Source organism: Gobius niger, assembly GCF_951799975.1.
Source record: "Gobius niger genome assembly, chromosome: 7".
Taxonomy (NCBI): Eukaryota; Metazoa; Chordata; class Actinopteri; order Gobiiformes; family Gobiidae; genus Gobius; species Gobius niger.
The window spans coordinates 39,154,033-39,169,449 of record NC_136858.1 but is presented as its reverse complement, the minus strand read 5'-3'; the positions used below and the strand labels follow the sequence as shown (position 1 = coordinate 39,169,449).

Here is a 15,417-nt window from a genome sequence, read left to right as displayed (position 1 = left end):
TCAAACCTGTGAGAAAATCAGAGACTCACGAGGACGTCAAATACAAGGTGGTCCTTTGTTACGACCGACCCACGACCGGGGCAGGTCAGGGGGGGGTTCTTTTACTTAAATAACAGAACAATGTCTCTCTGACCCGTCACATGTTAACCTTTAGTATAAACTCACTCTGGATGATCCTGGACCCCGGTGTCTCTGGACGGTCCTGGACCCCGGGGTCTCTGGACGATCCTGGACCCCGGTGTCTCTGGACGGTCCTGGACCCCGGGGTCTCTGGACGATCCTGGACCCCGGTGTCTCTGGACGGTCCTGGACCCCGGGGTCTCTGGACGATCCTGGACCCCGGTGTCTCTGGACGATCCTGGACCCCGGGGTCTCTGGACGATCCTGGACCCCGGTGTCTCTGGACGGTCCTGGACCCCGGGGTCTCTGGACGATCCTGGACCCCGGTGTCTCTGGACGATCCTGGACCCCGGGGTCTCTGGACGATCCTGGACCCCGGGGTCTCTGGACGATCCTGGACCCCGGGGTCTCTGGACGATCCTGGACCCCGGTGTCTCTGGATGATCCTGGACCCCGGGGTCTCTGGGTGATCCTGGACCCCGGTGTCTCTGGACGGTCCTGGACCCCGGTGTCTCTGGATGATCCTGGACCCCGGTGTCTCTGGATGATCCTGGACCCCGGTGTCTCTGGATGATCCTGGACCCCGGTGTCTCTGGACGATCCTGGACCCCGGTGTCTCTGGATGATCCTGGACCCCGGTGTCTCTGGATGATCCTGGACCCCGGTGTCTCTGGATGATCCTGGACCCCGGGGTCTCTGGACGATCCTGGACCCCTGTGTCTCTGGATGATCCTGGACCCCGGGGTCTCTGGACGATCCTGGACCCCTGTGTCTCTGGATGATCCTGGACCCCGGTGTCTCTGGACGATCCTGGACCCCGGTGTCTCTGGATGATCCTGGACCCCGGTGTCTCTGGACGATCCTGGACCCCGGTGTCTCTGGACGATCCTGGACCCCGGTGTCTCTGGATGATCCTGGACCCCGGTGTCTCTGGACGATCCTGGACCCCGGTGTCTCTGGACGATCCTGGACCCCGGTGTCTCTGGACGATCCTGGACCCCGGTGTCTCTGGACGATCCTGGACCCCGGTGTCTCTGGACGATCCTGGACCCCGGTGTCTCTGGATGATCCTGGACCCCGGTGTCTCTGGATGATCCTGGACCCCGGTGTCTCTGGATGATCCTGGACCCCGGTGTCTCTGGATGATCCTGGACCCCGGGGTCTCTGGACGATCCTGGACCCCGGTGTCTCTGGATGATCCTGGACCCCGGTGTCTCTGGACGATCCTGGACCCCGGGGTCTCTGGGTGATCCTGGACCCCGGTGTCTCTGGACGATCCTGGACCCCGGGGTCTCTGGACGATCCTGGACCCCGGGGTCTCTGGACGATCCTGGACCCCGGTGTCTCTGGACGATCCTGGACCCCGGTGTCTCTGGGTGATCCTGGACCCCGGTGTCTCTGGGTGATCCTGGACCCCGGTGTCTCTGGACGATCCTGGACCCCGGTGTCTCTGGACGATCCTGGACCCCGGGGTCTCTGGATGATCCTGGACCCCGGTGTCTCTGGACGATCCTGGACCCCGGGGTCTCTGGACGATCCTGGACCCCGGGGTCTCTGGACGATCCTGGACCCCGGTGTCTGGATGATCCTGGACCCCGGGGTCTCTGGACGATCCTGGACCCCGGTGTCTGGATGATCCTGGACCCCGGGGTCTCTGGATGATCCTGGACCCCGGTGTCTCTGGACGATCCTGGACCCCGGGGTCTCTGGACGATCCTGGACCCCGGGGTCTCTGGACGATCCTGGACCCCGGTGTCTGGATGATCCTGGACCCCGGGGTCTCTGGACGATCCTGGACCCCGGGGTTTCTGGATGATACTGGACCCCGGGGTCTCTGGACGATCCTGGACCCCGGTCTCTGGACGATCCTGGACCCCGGTGTCTCTGGACGATCCTGGACCCCGGGGTCTCTGGGTGATCCTGGACCCCGGGGTCTCTGGACGATCCTGGACCCCGGGGTCTCTGGACGATCCTGGACCCCGGTGTCTCTGGATGATCCTGGACCCCGGGGTCTCTGGACGATCCTGGACCCCGGGGTCTCTGGACGATCCTGGACCCCGGGGTCTCTGGACGATCCTGGACCCCGGTGTCTCTGGACGATCCTGGACCCCGGTGTCTCTGGATGATCCTGGACCCCGGGGTCTCTGGACGATCCTGGACCCCGGTGTCTCTGGACGATCCTGGACCCCGGGGTCTCTGGATGATCCTGGACCCCGGTGTCTCTGGGTGATCCTGGACCCCGGGGTCTCTGGACGATCCTGGACCCCGGTGTCTCTGGACGATCCTGGACCCCGGGGTCTCTGGATGATCCTGGACCCCGGTGTCTCTGGGTGATCCTGGACCCCGGTGTCTCTGGACGATCCTGGACCCCGGTGTCTCTGGATGATCCTGGACCCCGGGGTCTCTGGACGATCCTGGACCCCGGTGTCTCTGGACGATCCTGGACCCCGGGGTCTCTGGATGATCCTGGACCCCGGTGTCTCTGGGTGATCCTGGACCCCGGTGTCTCTGGATGATCCTGGACCCCGGTGTCTCTGGACGATCCTGGACCCCGGGGTCTCTGGATGATCCTGGACCCCGGGGTCTCTGGACGATCCTGGACCCCGGTGTCTCTGGATGATCCTGGACCCCGGGGTCTCTGGATGATCCTGGACCCCGGGGTCTCTGGACGATCCTGGACCCCGGGGTCTCTGGACGATCCTGGACCCCGGTGTCTCTGGGTGATCCTGGACCCCGGTGTCTCTGGATGATCCTGGACCCCGGTGTCTCTGGATGATCCTGGACCCCGGGGTCTCTGGATGATCCTGGACCCCGGGGTCTCTGGATGATCCTGGACCCCGGTGTTTCTCAGCTCCTGCTGTGTTTACAGCATCTGCTCAGTGTGACATGGCAGATCCCATGAGCCTTTGCAGCTGATCTGACCTGCCCGTCTTTCTGACCTCATCAGATGCTTTAATTTGTAACATTAGCACAAATCTGTCTTTCATTTCCACTGTTTAGTCATTCTGTGGAAGTATTAAGATCAGGTCGGCGTTAATAACTATATATATATATATATATATATATATATATATATATATATATATATTTTGTCCTCACCCCGTCAGCCGTTGTTCAACTGTATCAGCATCATAATTTGAGATTATCAGGGGAAAAGTGCATCACATTTTGCCTGAGAAACAGCAATTTAATCTAATCTAAATCCTATGGTTTTATGAGCAATAATATCAGCACTAAACAAACATAGTCTGGGTCAAAAATGTACTTTCTTTCCTCAAAATCTATTGTTTTCTCTATAGAACAATGACCATCACCATGTGGGATCAGGGAGGACGTGGTAAACACTGATCATGTGACTCCTGTCTTATCCCTGAGTGGTGGAGCTGGAGACCCGCCCCCCCCCTGGGAAAAAAGATGATTCTGCAGAACAAACTATCGAGATGAATCTGATGTACATGTTCTACCACAGAGGCTGATGGAAATAACCTGACGGGTAAATCTCCCCTTAAAAGCCTCAGGACAGATTTATTATTAACCGGTTCAGAGCAGTGTTTGTGTTTTAACACTTTACACAACGAAATACTGGATTAACAGATAGTTTCCTAAATAAGAGGAGTTGAGGAGTGCTTCGAGAAATTAACGAGGGGTGTGAGATCAGATGGAAATGTCGCTGAACCTGAGGGACAAATAGTATGAACATTTTGGACAGTTTAAACAAAGTAACTGTGGCATATATCTGATGAAACGGTGACTTTAATGTTCTGGGTGGGTTGAAAGTCACAAACCCGACACACAGACTTCAGGGTTGTTGCAGAATCACATGAAGCCCAAATGCACTGATCACAAAAGCTTTATTTCCCATCCATCATATAATTTACACTTTACAGTTTGTACAGGTGTGAAAATAGACTCTTCTTTCGGGGCCAGAGGTTCATAGACACTTGAGGAGGAAGAAGTTGCAGAAAGCTCCTTGTGGACAGTCACACATTCGCCCGATCCGAGAGCCTTTCCTCACGGCGCAGTGTTCGCCCAGGTCACACTGAAACACAACCACCACAGTGCACTATATTAGACCAGGTCACACTGAAACACAACCACAGCACACTATATTAGACCAGGTCACATTTTTGTCATTTTTTTGTCACATTTTTGTCATTTTTTGTCATTTTTTTGTCACATTTTTGTCATTTTTTTGTCATTTTTTGTCACATTTTTGTCATTTTTTTGTCACATTTTTGTCATTTTCTTGGTCATTTTTTTGTCCTTTTTTTGTCATTTTTTTTGTCATTTTTTGTCATTTTTTTGTCACATTTTTGTCATTTTTTTGTCACATTTTTGTCATTTTTTGTCACATTTTTGTCACATTTTTGTCATTTTTTGTCACATTTTTGTCACATTTTTGTCATTTTTTGTCACATTTTTGTCATTTTTTTGGTCATTTTTTTGTCACATTTTTGTCACATTTTAGTCATTTTTTGTCACATTTTTGTCACATTTTTGTCATTTTTTGTCACATTTTTGTCATTTTTTTTGTCATTTTTTTGTCACATTTTTGTCATTTTTTGTCACATTTTTGTCACATTTTTGTCATTTTTTGTCACATTTTTGTCACATTTTTGTCATTTTTTGTCACATTTTTGTCATTTTTTTGGTCATTTTTTTGTCACATTTTTGTCACATTTTTGTCATTTTTTGTCACATTTTTGTCACATTTTTGTCATTTTTTTGTCACATTTTTGTCATTTTCTTGTCCTTTTTTTGTCATTTTTTTTGTCATTTTTTTGTCACATTTTTGTCATTTTCTTGTCCTTTTTTTGTCATTTTTTTTGTAATTTTTTGTCACATTTTTTTTGTCATTTTTGTCATTTTTTTGTCACATTTTTGTCATTTTTTTGTCACATTTTTGTCATTTTTTAATCATTTTTTTGTCATTTTTTTGTCATTTTTGTCATTTTTTGTCATTTTTTTGTCCTTTTTTTGTCATTTTTTTTGTAATTTTTTGTCACATTTTTGTCATTTTTTGTCATTTTTTAGTCATTTTTTGTCATTTTTTTGTCACATTTTTGTCACATTTTTGTCATTTTTTGTCACATTTTTGTCACATTTTTGTCATTTTTTGTCACATTTTTGTCATTTTTTAGTCATTTTTTGTCATTTTTTGTCATTTTTTTGTCACATTTTTGTCATTTTTTAGTCATTTTTTGTCATTTTTTTGTCACATTTTAGTCATTTTTTGTCACATTTTTTTGTCATTTTTGTCATTTTTTGTCACTTTTTTTTTGTCATTTTTGTCATTTTTTTGTCACATTTTTGTCATTTTTTTGTCACATTTTTGTCATTTTTTAATCATTTTTTTGTCATTTTTTTGTCATTTTTGTCATTTTTTGTCACATTTTTTGTCATTTTTTTGTCATTTTTTTGTCACATTTATATTAGACCAGGTCACACTGAAACACAAACACAGCTCACTTTATTAGACCAGGTCACACTGTCAAATTTTTGTCATTTTTTGTCACATTTTTGTCAATTTTTTGGTCATTTTTGTCACATTTTTTGTAATTTTTTGGTCATTTTTTGGTCACATTTTTTGTCATTTTTTGGTCATTTTTTGGTCACATTTATATTAGACCAGGTCACACTGAAACACAACCACAGCACACTATATCAGACCAGGTCACACTGAAACACAACCACAGCACACTTTATTAGACCAGGTCACACTGAAACACAACCACAGTGCACTATATTAGACCAGGTCACACTGAAACACAACCACAGCACACTATATTAGACCAGGTCACACTGAAACACAACCACAGCACACTATATTAGACCAGGTCACACTGAAACACAACCACAGTGCACTATATTAGACCAGGTCACACTGAAACACAAACACAGCACACTATATTAGACCAGGTCACACTGAAACACAACCACAGTGCACTTTATCAGACCAGGTCACACTGAAACACAACCACAGCACACTATATCAGACCAGGTCACACTGAAACACAACCACAGCACACTTTATTAGACCAGGTCACACTGAAACACAACCACAGTACACTTTATTAGACCAGGTCACATTTTTGTCATTTTTTGTCACATTTTTGTCATTTTTTGTCACATTTTTGTCATTTTTTGTCACATTTTTGTCATTTTTTGTCATTTTTTGGTCATTTTTTGTCATTTTTTTTGTAATTTTTTGTCATTTTTTTGTAATTTTTTGTCATTTTTTTGTCACATTTTTGTCATTTTTTTGTCATTTTTTGGTCAATTTTTGTCCTTTTTTTGTCATTTTTTTTGTCATTTTTTTGTCATTTTTTGTCATTTTTTTGTCATTTTTTTTGTCATTTTTTTGTCACATTTTTGTCATTTTTTTGTCACATTTTTGTCACATTTTTGTCACATTTTTGTCATTTTTTGTCAATTTTTTGTCATTTTTTGTCAATTTTTTGTCATTTTTTGTCACATTTTTGTCATTTTTTTGTCATTTTATTGTCATTTTTTTGTCATTTTTTTGTCATTTTTGTCACATTTTTTTTGTCATTTTTTTGTCATATTTTTGTCACATTTTTTTTGTCATTTTTGTCATGTTTTGTCACATTTTTGTCATTTCTTGTAATTTTTTTGTAATTTTTTTGTCATTTTTTTGTCACATTTTTTGTAATTTTTTGGTCATTTTTTTGTCACAGTTTTGTCATTTTTTTGTCACATTTTTGTCATTTTTTGTCATTTTTTTGTCACAGTTTTGTCATTTTTTTGTCACATTTTTGTCATTTTTTGTCATTTTTTTGTCATTTTTTGTCACATTTTTTGTCATTTTTTGGTCATTTTTTTGTCACATTTATATTAGACCAGGTCACATTTTTGTCATTTTTTGTCAATTTTTTGTCATTTTTTGTCAATTTTTTGTCATTTTTTGTCACATTTTTGTCATTTTTTTGTCATTTTTTGTCACATTTTTGTCAATTTTTTGTCATTTTATTGTCATTTTTTTGTCACATTTTTGTCATTTTTTGTAATTTTTTTGTCACATTTTTGTCATTTTTTGTCATTTTTTTGTCATTTTTTTGTCACATTTTTGTCATTTTTTTGTCACATTTTTTGTCACAGTTTTGTCATTTTTTTGTCACATTTTTGTCATTTTTTTGTCACAGTTTTGTCATTTTTTTGTCACATTTTTGTCATTTTTTGTCATTTTTTTGTCATTTTTTGTCATTTTTTGTCACATTTTTTGTCATTTTTTGGTCATTTTTTTGTCACATTTATATTAGACCAGGTCACACTGAAACACAACCACCACAGTGCACTATATTAGACCAGGTCACATTTTTGTCATTTTTTGTCACATTTTTGTCATTTTTTGTCATTTTTTTGTCACATTTTTGTCACATTTTTGTCATTTTTTGTCATTTTTTTGTCACATTTTTGTCATTTTTTGTCACATTTTTTCTAATTTTTTTGTCACATTTTTGTCATTTTTTGTCAATTTTTTGTCATTTTTTGTCACATTTTTGTCATTTTTTTGTCATTTTTTGTCACATTTTTGTCAATTTTTTGTCATTTTATTGTCATTTTTTTGTCATTTTTTTGTCATTTTTGTCACATTTTTTTTGTCATTTTTTTGTCATATTTTTGTCACATTTTTTTTGTCATTTTTGTCATGTTTTGTCACATTTTTGTCATTTTTTTGTCACATTTTTGTCATTTTTTTGTCACATTTTTGTCATTTTTTGTCATTTTTTTGTCACAGTTTTGTCATTTTTTTGTCACATTTTTGTCATTTTTTGTCATTTTTTTGTCATTTTTTGTCACATTTTTTGTCATTTTTTGGTCATTTTTTTGTCACATTTATATTAGACCAGGTCACATTTTTGTCATTTTTTGTCAATTTTTAGTCATTTTTTGTCAATTTTATGTCATTTTTTGTCACATTTTTGTCATTTTTTTGTCATTTTTTGTCACATTTTTGTCAATTTTTTGTCATTTTATTGTCATTTTTTTGTCATTTTTTTGTCATTTTTGTCACATTTTTTTGTCATTTTTTTGTCATATTTTTGTCACATTTTTTTTGTCATTTTTGTCATGTTTTGTCACATTTTTGTCATTTTTTGTAATTTTTTTGTCACATTTTTGTCATTTTTTGTCACAGTTTTGTCATTTTTTTGTCACATTTTTGTCATTTTTTGTCATTTTTTTGTCATTTTTTGTCATTTTTTGTCACATTTTTTGTCATTTTTTGGTCATTTTTTTGTCACATTTATATTAGACCAGGTCACACTGAAACACAAACACAGCACACTATATCAGACCAGGTCACACTGAAACACAACCACAGTACACTTTATTAGACCAGGTCACACTGAAACACAACCACAGTACACTTTATTAGACCAGGTCACACTGAAACACAAACACAGCACACTATATTAGACCAGGTCACACTGAAACACAAACACAGCACACTTTATTAGACCAGGTCACACTGAAACACAACCACAGCACACTTTATTAGACCAGGTCACACTGAAACACAACCACAGCACACTATATCAGACCAGGTCACACTGAAACACAACTACAGCACACTATATTAGACCAGGTCACACTGAAACACAACCACAGCACACTTTATCAGACCAGGTCACACTGAAACACAACCACAGCACACTATATTAGACCAGGTCACACTGAAACACAACCACCACAGTGCACTATATTAGACCAGGTCACATTTTTGTCATTTTTTGTCACATTTTTTGTCACATTTTTGTCATTTTTTGTCACATTTTTGTCATTTTTTGTCACATTTTTGTCATTTTTTGTCATTTTTTTTGTCACATTTTTGTCATTTTTTGTCATTTTTTTTGTCACATTTTTGTCATTTTTTTGTCATTTTTGTCACATTTTTGTCATTTTTTTGTCATTTTTTTGTCACATTTTTGTCATTTTTTGTCATTTTTTAGTCATTTTTTGTCATTTTTTGTCACATTTTTGTCATTTTTTGTCACATTTTTGTCATTTTTTTGTCACATTTTTGTCATTTTTTTGTCATTTTTGTCATTTTTTGTCACATTTTTTGTCATTTTTTGGTCATTTTTTGGTCACACTTTATTAGACCAGGTCACACTGAAACACAACCACAGCACACTTTATTAGACCAGGTCACACTGAAACACAACCACAGCACACTTTATTAGACCAGGTCACACTGAAACACAACCACAGCACACTATATTAGACCAGGTCACACTGAAACACAACCACAGCACACTTTATTAGACCAGGTCACACTGAAACACAAACACAGCACACTTTATTAGACCAGGTCACATTTTTGTCATTTTTTGTCACATTTTTGTCATTTTTTTTCCATTTTTTTGTCATTTTTTTGTCATTTTTTTGTCACATTTTTGTCATTTTTTTGTCATTTTTTGTCACATTTTTGTCATTTTTTTGTCACATTTTTGTCATTTTTTTGTCATTTTTTGTCACATTTTTGTCATTTTTTTGTCATTTTTTTGTCACATTTTTGTCATTTTTTTGTCATTTTTTGTCACATTTTTGTCATTTTTTGTCACATTTTTGTCACATTTTTGTCATTTTTTGTCATTTTTTGGTCACATTTTTGTCACATTTTTGTCATTTTTTTGTCACATTTTTGACATTTTTTGTCATTTTTTTTATCATTTTTGTCATTTTTTTGTCACATTTTTGTCATTTTTGTCATTTTTTTGTCACATTTTTGACATTTTTTTGTATTTTTTTGTCATTTTTTGTCACATTTTTGTCATTTTTTGTCACATTTTTGTCATTTTTTGTCATTTTTTTGTCACATTTTTGTCATTTTTTTGTCACATTTTTGTCATTTTTTGTCATTTTTTTGGTCATTTTTGGTCATTTTTTTGTCACATTTTTGTCACATTTTTGTCATTTTTTGTCACATTTTTGTCATTTTTTTGTCATTTTTTGTCACATTTTTGTCATTTTTTTTGGTCATTTTTTGTCATTTTTTGGTCACATTTTTGTCATTTTTTGTCACATTTTTGACATTTTTTGTCATTTTTTTGTCATTTTTGTCATTTTTTTGTCACATTTTTGTCATTTTTGTCATTTTTTGGTCACATTTTTGACATTTTTTTGACATTTTTTTGACATTTTTTTTGTCATTTTTTTGTCATTTTTTTGTCACATTTTTGTCACTTTTTTGTCATTTTTTTGTCATTTTTTTGTCATTTTTTTGTCACATTTTTGTCACATTTTTTGTCATTTTTTTGGTCATTTTTTTGTCACATTTATATTAGACCAGGTCACACTGAAACACAACCACAGCTCACTTTATTAGATTATACAGTGCCTCTCGTAAGTATTCATACACCTTGAGCTTTTGCACATTGTGTCATGTTTACAGCCCTAAACATAAAGATTTTATTTTTATTTTTTTACTGAACCTTCACACGCAAGTAACAGACAACTGTGAAGTGAAAGCAAAATGATACATGATTCTGTTATTTTTCAAAAAATAGAAAAGTGAAAAGTGGGGCCTGCATAAGTATCATACAGCATTTTCTGAGTGCATTAAATTGCCTTTATAACGTTCCTCATGACTCTAGAATGTTCACTCCTTGGCCTAACGGTTAAATAGAGGCACCTGTGTGTAATCTACTCTCAGTATAATTACAGCTGTTCTTTCAGGCCCTCAGAGCTGTGGTCGGAGTGTGTTGGTCACTAAACAACATCATGAAGGTCAAGGAGCACCAGAGAGGTCAGGGATAAAGCTGTGGAGAAGTTTAAAGCAGCCTTAAGTTACACAAAGATTTCCCAAGATTTAAACATCTGCAACTGTTCAATCCATCATTCAGAAATGGAAAGAGTAAAGCACCACTGCAGACTTACCAAGACACGGCCGTTCACCTAAACTAACAAACTGAACAAGGAGACACTGGTCAGAAATACAACCAAGTGCCCCAAGATAACTCTGGAGGAGCTGTGAAGTCCTGCCGCTGAGCTGGGGGAATCTGGACATGGGACAACTATAAGTCGTATCTACACAAATCTGGCCTTCATGGACGAGTGGAAGAAGAAAGACATTATTGAAAGGAGGCCATAAGAAATCCTGTTTGAAGTTTGTAGAAGTCATATGGAGGACACAGCTCCATGTGGAAGAAGGAGCTTTGGTCAGATGAGACAAACGTTATGTATGGAGCAAACCTAACACTGCTCATGGTCCTGAGTGCACCATCCCCAGTGTCAGATATACGGGGGGGGAGCATCATGCTGTGGGGCTGCTTTTCCTCAGCGGGGACTGGGGAGATTGTAAGAATAGTTGTGAAGATGGAAGGAGCCAAATACAGAGACATTTTGGAGGAAAACCTGCTGGAGTCACAAGAGAACTGAGGCTGGGGCGGAGCTTCACCTTCAGCAGGACAATGACCCTAAACACAAAGATAAATCTACAATGGAATGGTTCAATAAAAACATATTAATGTGTTAGAATGGCCCAGTCAAAGTCCTGACCTAAATCCTATTGAAAATCTGTGGAATAATCTGAAAACTGCTGTTCACAAACGCTCTCCTTCTAATGTGACAGAGCTGGAGTTGTTTTGTAAAGAGGAATGGGCTCAAATGTCAGTCTCTACATGTGTAAATCTTGTAGAGTCAAACCCCAAAAGACTTTCTGCTGTTATTACAGTAAAAGGGGGTTCCACAAAGTATTCATTCATCTGTATGATACTTATGCACGCCCCACTTTTCACTTTTTGAAAATAACAGAATCATGTATCATTTTGCTTTCACTTCACAGCTGTCTGTTACTTGTGTGTGAACGTTCAGTAAAAAAATCAAAATAAATTCCCCTCTCATAATGCCAACACAACCCCATGGGAGAGAAAAAGAAAATGAATGTTTTCCCTGATCATGATTTGTTTTATTTGTTTTATTTGTTCATATTATTCTTACTGACCAGCGTCACACTCATGTTTTTGAATTTTGAATCTTGCCTTGGACGCCTTTATGAGGAAATACTTAGACCTTAGTTCATTTGAGCTGGAAGAGAGAGGGCTTTGAACTCTGTGACAGTTTTTGTGTCATGTGAATAGGTAGCGTTCACGTGACATCACAACATTCTAAAGAGCCATAGTTTAACATTGAGGTGGAGCGACTGACGGTAACTATGGTAACTGTGGTAACTGACAAAATGCATATTTTTATGTCTTTGTTTTTTGGCTCATGTCTCAGTCATTACTGGAGGAATCCACATGAAACAAAAACTATCACAAAGTTCATCGTCTCCTCTGTCGGCTCATATGAACTAATGTACAATTATTATCTCTGAAAAACATCCAAAAGTGGTGACAATATGTGAAAACATGAGCGTGATGTTGTCCAATAGAAAGGACTTTCAGACAAAAAAATAATATCACAGGTTTGTGAATCCGATCACGATCAAATACTGAAGAGGAAAAACATTTGTCAATTTTCATTTTGGAGATTTCTTCCAAAAACTGCATTTCTCCCATAGAGTTGTGTTGGCCCCGCCCTCCATCTGACATCATGACATCATCACATTCGAAATCGTGAACGTACCTATTACAGAGAAATGAGCGATAAACAGTCACCGTGGTGACCGCCTCAACGTTAAAAGCTCCAGCAGACTTCGAGCTTTCCTTCTTGAGCTCAACAGTGTTCAGACTTTTCTCGATCTCTGATTCCGAGCCTGATTTGTGGAGCTTCTCTCGAGCAGCTGGAATCCAACATCTGTCTCACATGTGTCTCCTTCACATTTTGCACCAAACGGACGTCTTGTTATTGTGTTTTTGTTTATAACAGTCGACCCTCACCTGCTGATGTCACGAGGTGGATCATTTCAACACTCAAACTGCCTCTGCTGTAAAGGCTTTCTGGCTAAAGGATGAGTCCCAGGCATGTTTTTCAGGGATGTTTTTAGACTCAGCACATTTTCTTTTCCACATGTTTTTTATGACATGATCCTCATAGTGTAAATAAAACACCCTTTGTAACAGATGTGTCAGTAACAGATGTGTCAGTAACAGATGTGTCAGTAACAGATGTGTCAGTAACAGATGTGATGCACAGACACAGTAAACGTGACTCACTGAAGGGACTTGTCCGTACTTCTTCTCCCAGGGGCCGATCTTCCTCGTCTGCAGCTTCTCCAGCACATCCTGCAGGTCTCCCAGCTGAAACACGCCCAGACAAACACACAGGGTTCAGTTCATCCACTCAAATATTCAGTCTTAATTTTAGTCAAAGTGATATTTTTGTGGCTAAAATTGGACTAAAACTAAATTAAAAGTTCCTCATGAGACTAAAACTGTGACTAAAATGTCCAGATATTTGAGTCGACTAAAATCAGACTAAATAAAAATGAAAAGGAGAGACTAAAATCATCCAAACTTGTATTGAGCGTCTGAAAGAGCCTCAGATCATGTTTAAAGGATCAGCTCTGAGCTTTGTTCATGTGGAGCAGAAACATGAAGCAGAGGAACAACATTAAACATGATTATTTTATATCTTTATTTGAATTGGGACAGACGTTAATCAACATGTGTTTCTTCAACATGTAAATGTGCCTGAGTTAGACAAACACAGGCACAAACATACAGAGAAAACACCATCACAGAGACATAAAGAGACAGTGAGGGATGAATGACAACAATACATATGAAAAGAGTAGGTAAATGTTCACAGATAAAAGATCAGAAAGGGACAAAACACCACAATCTTCCACACAGCCAGATATGTGTCAGTGGTGACTCTAGACCAGGGCTTCTCAACCTGGGGGTCGGGATCCACTAGGGGGTCGCCAGAGCATGTAGATAAAATATATATTTTAATATTATTATTATGGTGTCGTAGCAAACATGCTGTTTTACCAGGGTGCCATTATTTGTTCTAAATTTAATTCATTTTTGTTTTAGCCATTGTTTTTTCTTTGTTTTTTAAGAGTTGTAAAGGTTTAACCTCTGAACTCCCGCCTGAACCGAGAGGATCTTTTTCCTCACGTCGTCAGATCTGTTTTCCATCATTTTTTTGTTGGGGATTACACTCATTTTTGTTACTTTTTCATCATTTTTTGGTCATTTTTTTGTTACATTTTTGTCCATTTTTTATCATTTTTTTGTCACTTTTAATCACATTTTTGCCACTTTTTCATACATTTTTTCGTCAATGTTTTCTCACTTTTTTGTCACATTCCCATCCTTGTTTTCGTCTCAGTTTTGTTGCTATTTTCTCACCTTTTTTCCAGAAGCTTTTGGATTGGGGTAAAGCCAAACTGGAGAAAATGTGCTCGGTTCAGGCGGGAGTTAAGGGGTTAATGTCCCTGTTTTTCCCATGGTCTGACCCGGGTGGGGGTCACGATCCTAATGAACTGTTATAATGGGGGTCGCGGCTCCGAAAGGTTGAGAACCGCTGGTCTAGACCATGTTGTGTTCACATGTCTGATTGTCCAAAAGCCACTTATAATATTCATTAAAATGAATATTATCAATGCAAAGTCCACTAAATTTACTTGCAATTTTAGTCGACTAAAACTAGACTAAAATTGAATTACATTTTCGTCAAAAGACTAAAACTAAATAAAAATATGTTGCCCTGCACGATGCGCGGATTCAGTAAACACGCCTGAAATGTCACAAACTAATACTAAGTTTAATAATTGTCCTGATGAAGACGAGTCCACAGTGTTTAAAGGTTAAAGTGGATCTCCACAGTCTCACCAGTCTGTTGCTGTAGCGCAGGTCCAGCGCGTCCCTCTCGCGCCTCTCGGTCTCCGTGCGTCCCGCGCGCCACAGCGCACACAGCAGCCCGGCGCACAGCACGGCTCGCGCCCACATCTGGCAGCAGGAGGAGCAGGAGGAACAGGGGACTCTGGAGAGACAGGTGCGGGCGCGTGAGAGGCAGGAGCGGTTTGACCCGTGCGCTCCGCTCCGCGCGCGGCTTTGAAGGGCCCCGCCTCTCCGCGCCTCTTCTGTGTTCTCTCTCACGGCTCTGACGTACACGTGCGGCTGCTGTGAGGCCGTGACGTCAGTCCCTAAGTGCTGGGACAGGATTTGGTAAACAACTTTAGTGTTTAGTGCAAAGTCATTCACTGTCAGACACGGTTAGAGGCTGAACCTCTGACCCCCCGCCTGAACCAAATGCACTCTGTCCTCTTTGGCCGTTATCTAGGCCTGTGAAACACCCCATTTGAAAGCTAAGACCCACAAAACTGATCTTTTTCCTCACGCTGTTGCTGTGTTGTGTCACCTTTTGTATGTTTTTTCTTTT

General features: G+C 40.0%; 1 protein-coding gene across 1 annotated transcript; it reads right to left on the bottom strand.

Annotated features, from left to right (window-relative positions):
• Positions 1-3,938: 3,938 nt before the first annotated feature.
• On the bottom strand, positions 3,939-15,108 carry LOC306965721 (cocaine- and amphetamine-regulated transcript protein-like). Its single transcript, XM_079560250.1, has 3 exons — positions 14,868-15,108; positions 13,242-13,325; positions 3,939-4,159 (listed from the first exon to the last, which is right to left on the bottom strand). Exons 1-3 carry the CDS (start codon positions 14,982-14,984, stop codon positions 4,052-4,054), a joined length of 309 nt encoding a protein of 102 aa, XP_079416376.1. The 5' UTR covers positions 14,985-15,108; the 3' UTR covers positions 3,939-4,051.
• Between the last annotated feature and the right edge of the window lie 309 nt (positions 15,109-15,417).

Excerpts from the sequence above, each read along its gene's own strand:
- LOC306965721 (XM_079560250.1), bottom strand. The coding sequence starts at position 14,984 with ATGTGGGCGCGAGCCGTGCTGTGCGCCGGGCTGCTGTGTGCGCTGTGG. Across the intron at positions 13,326-14,867 it reads TGCGCTACAGCAACAGACTG|CTGGGAGACCTGCAGGATGT; the intron begins GTGAGACTGTGG and ends GGCGTGTTTCAG. Across the intron at positions 4,160-13,241 it reads AGTACGGACAAGTCCCTTCA|TGTGACCTGGGCGAACACTG; the intron begins GTGAGTCACGTT and ends GTTGTGTTTCAG.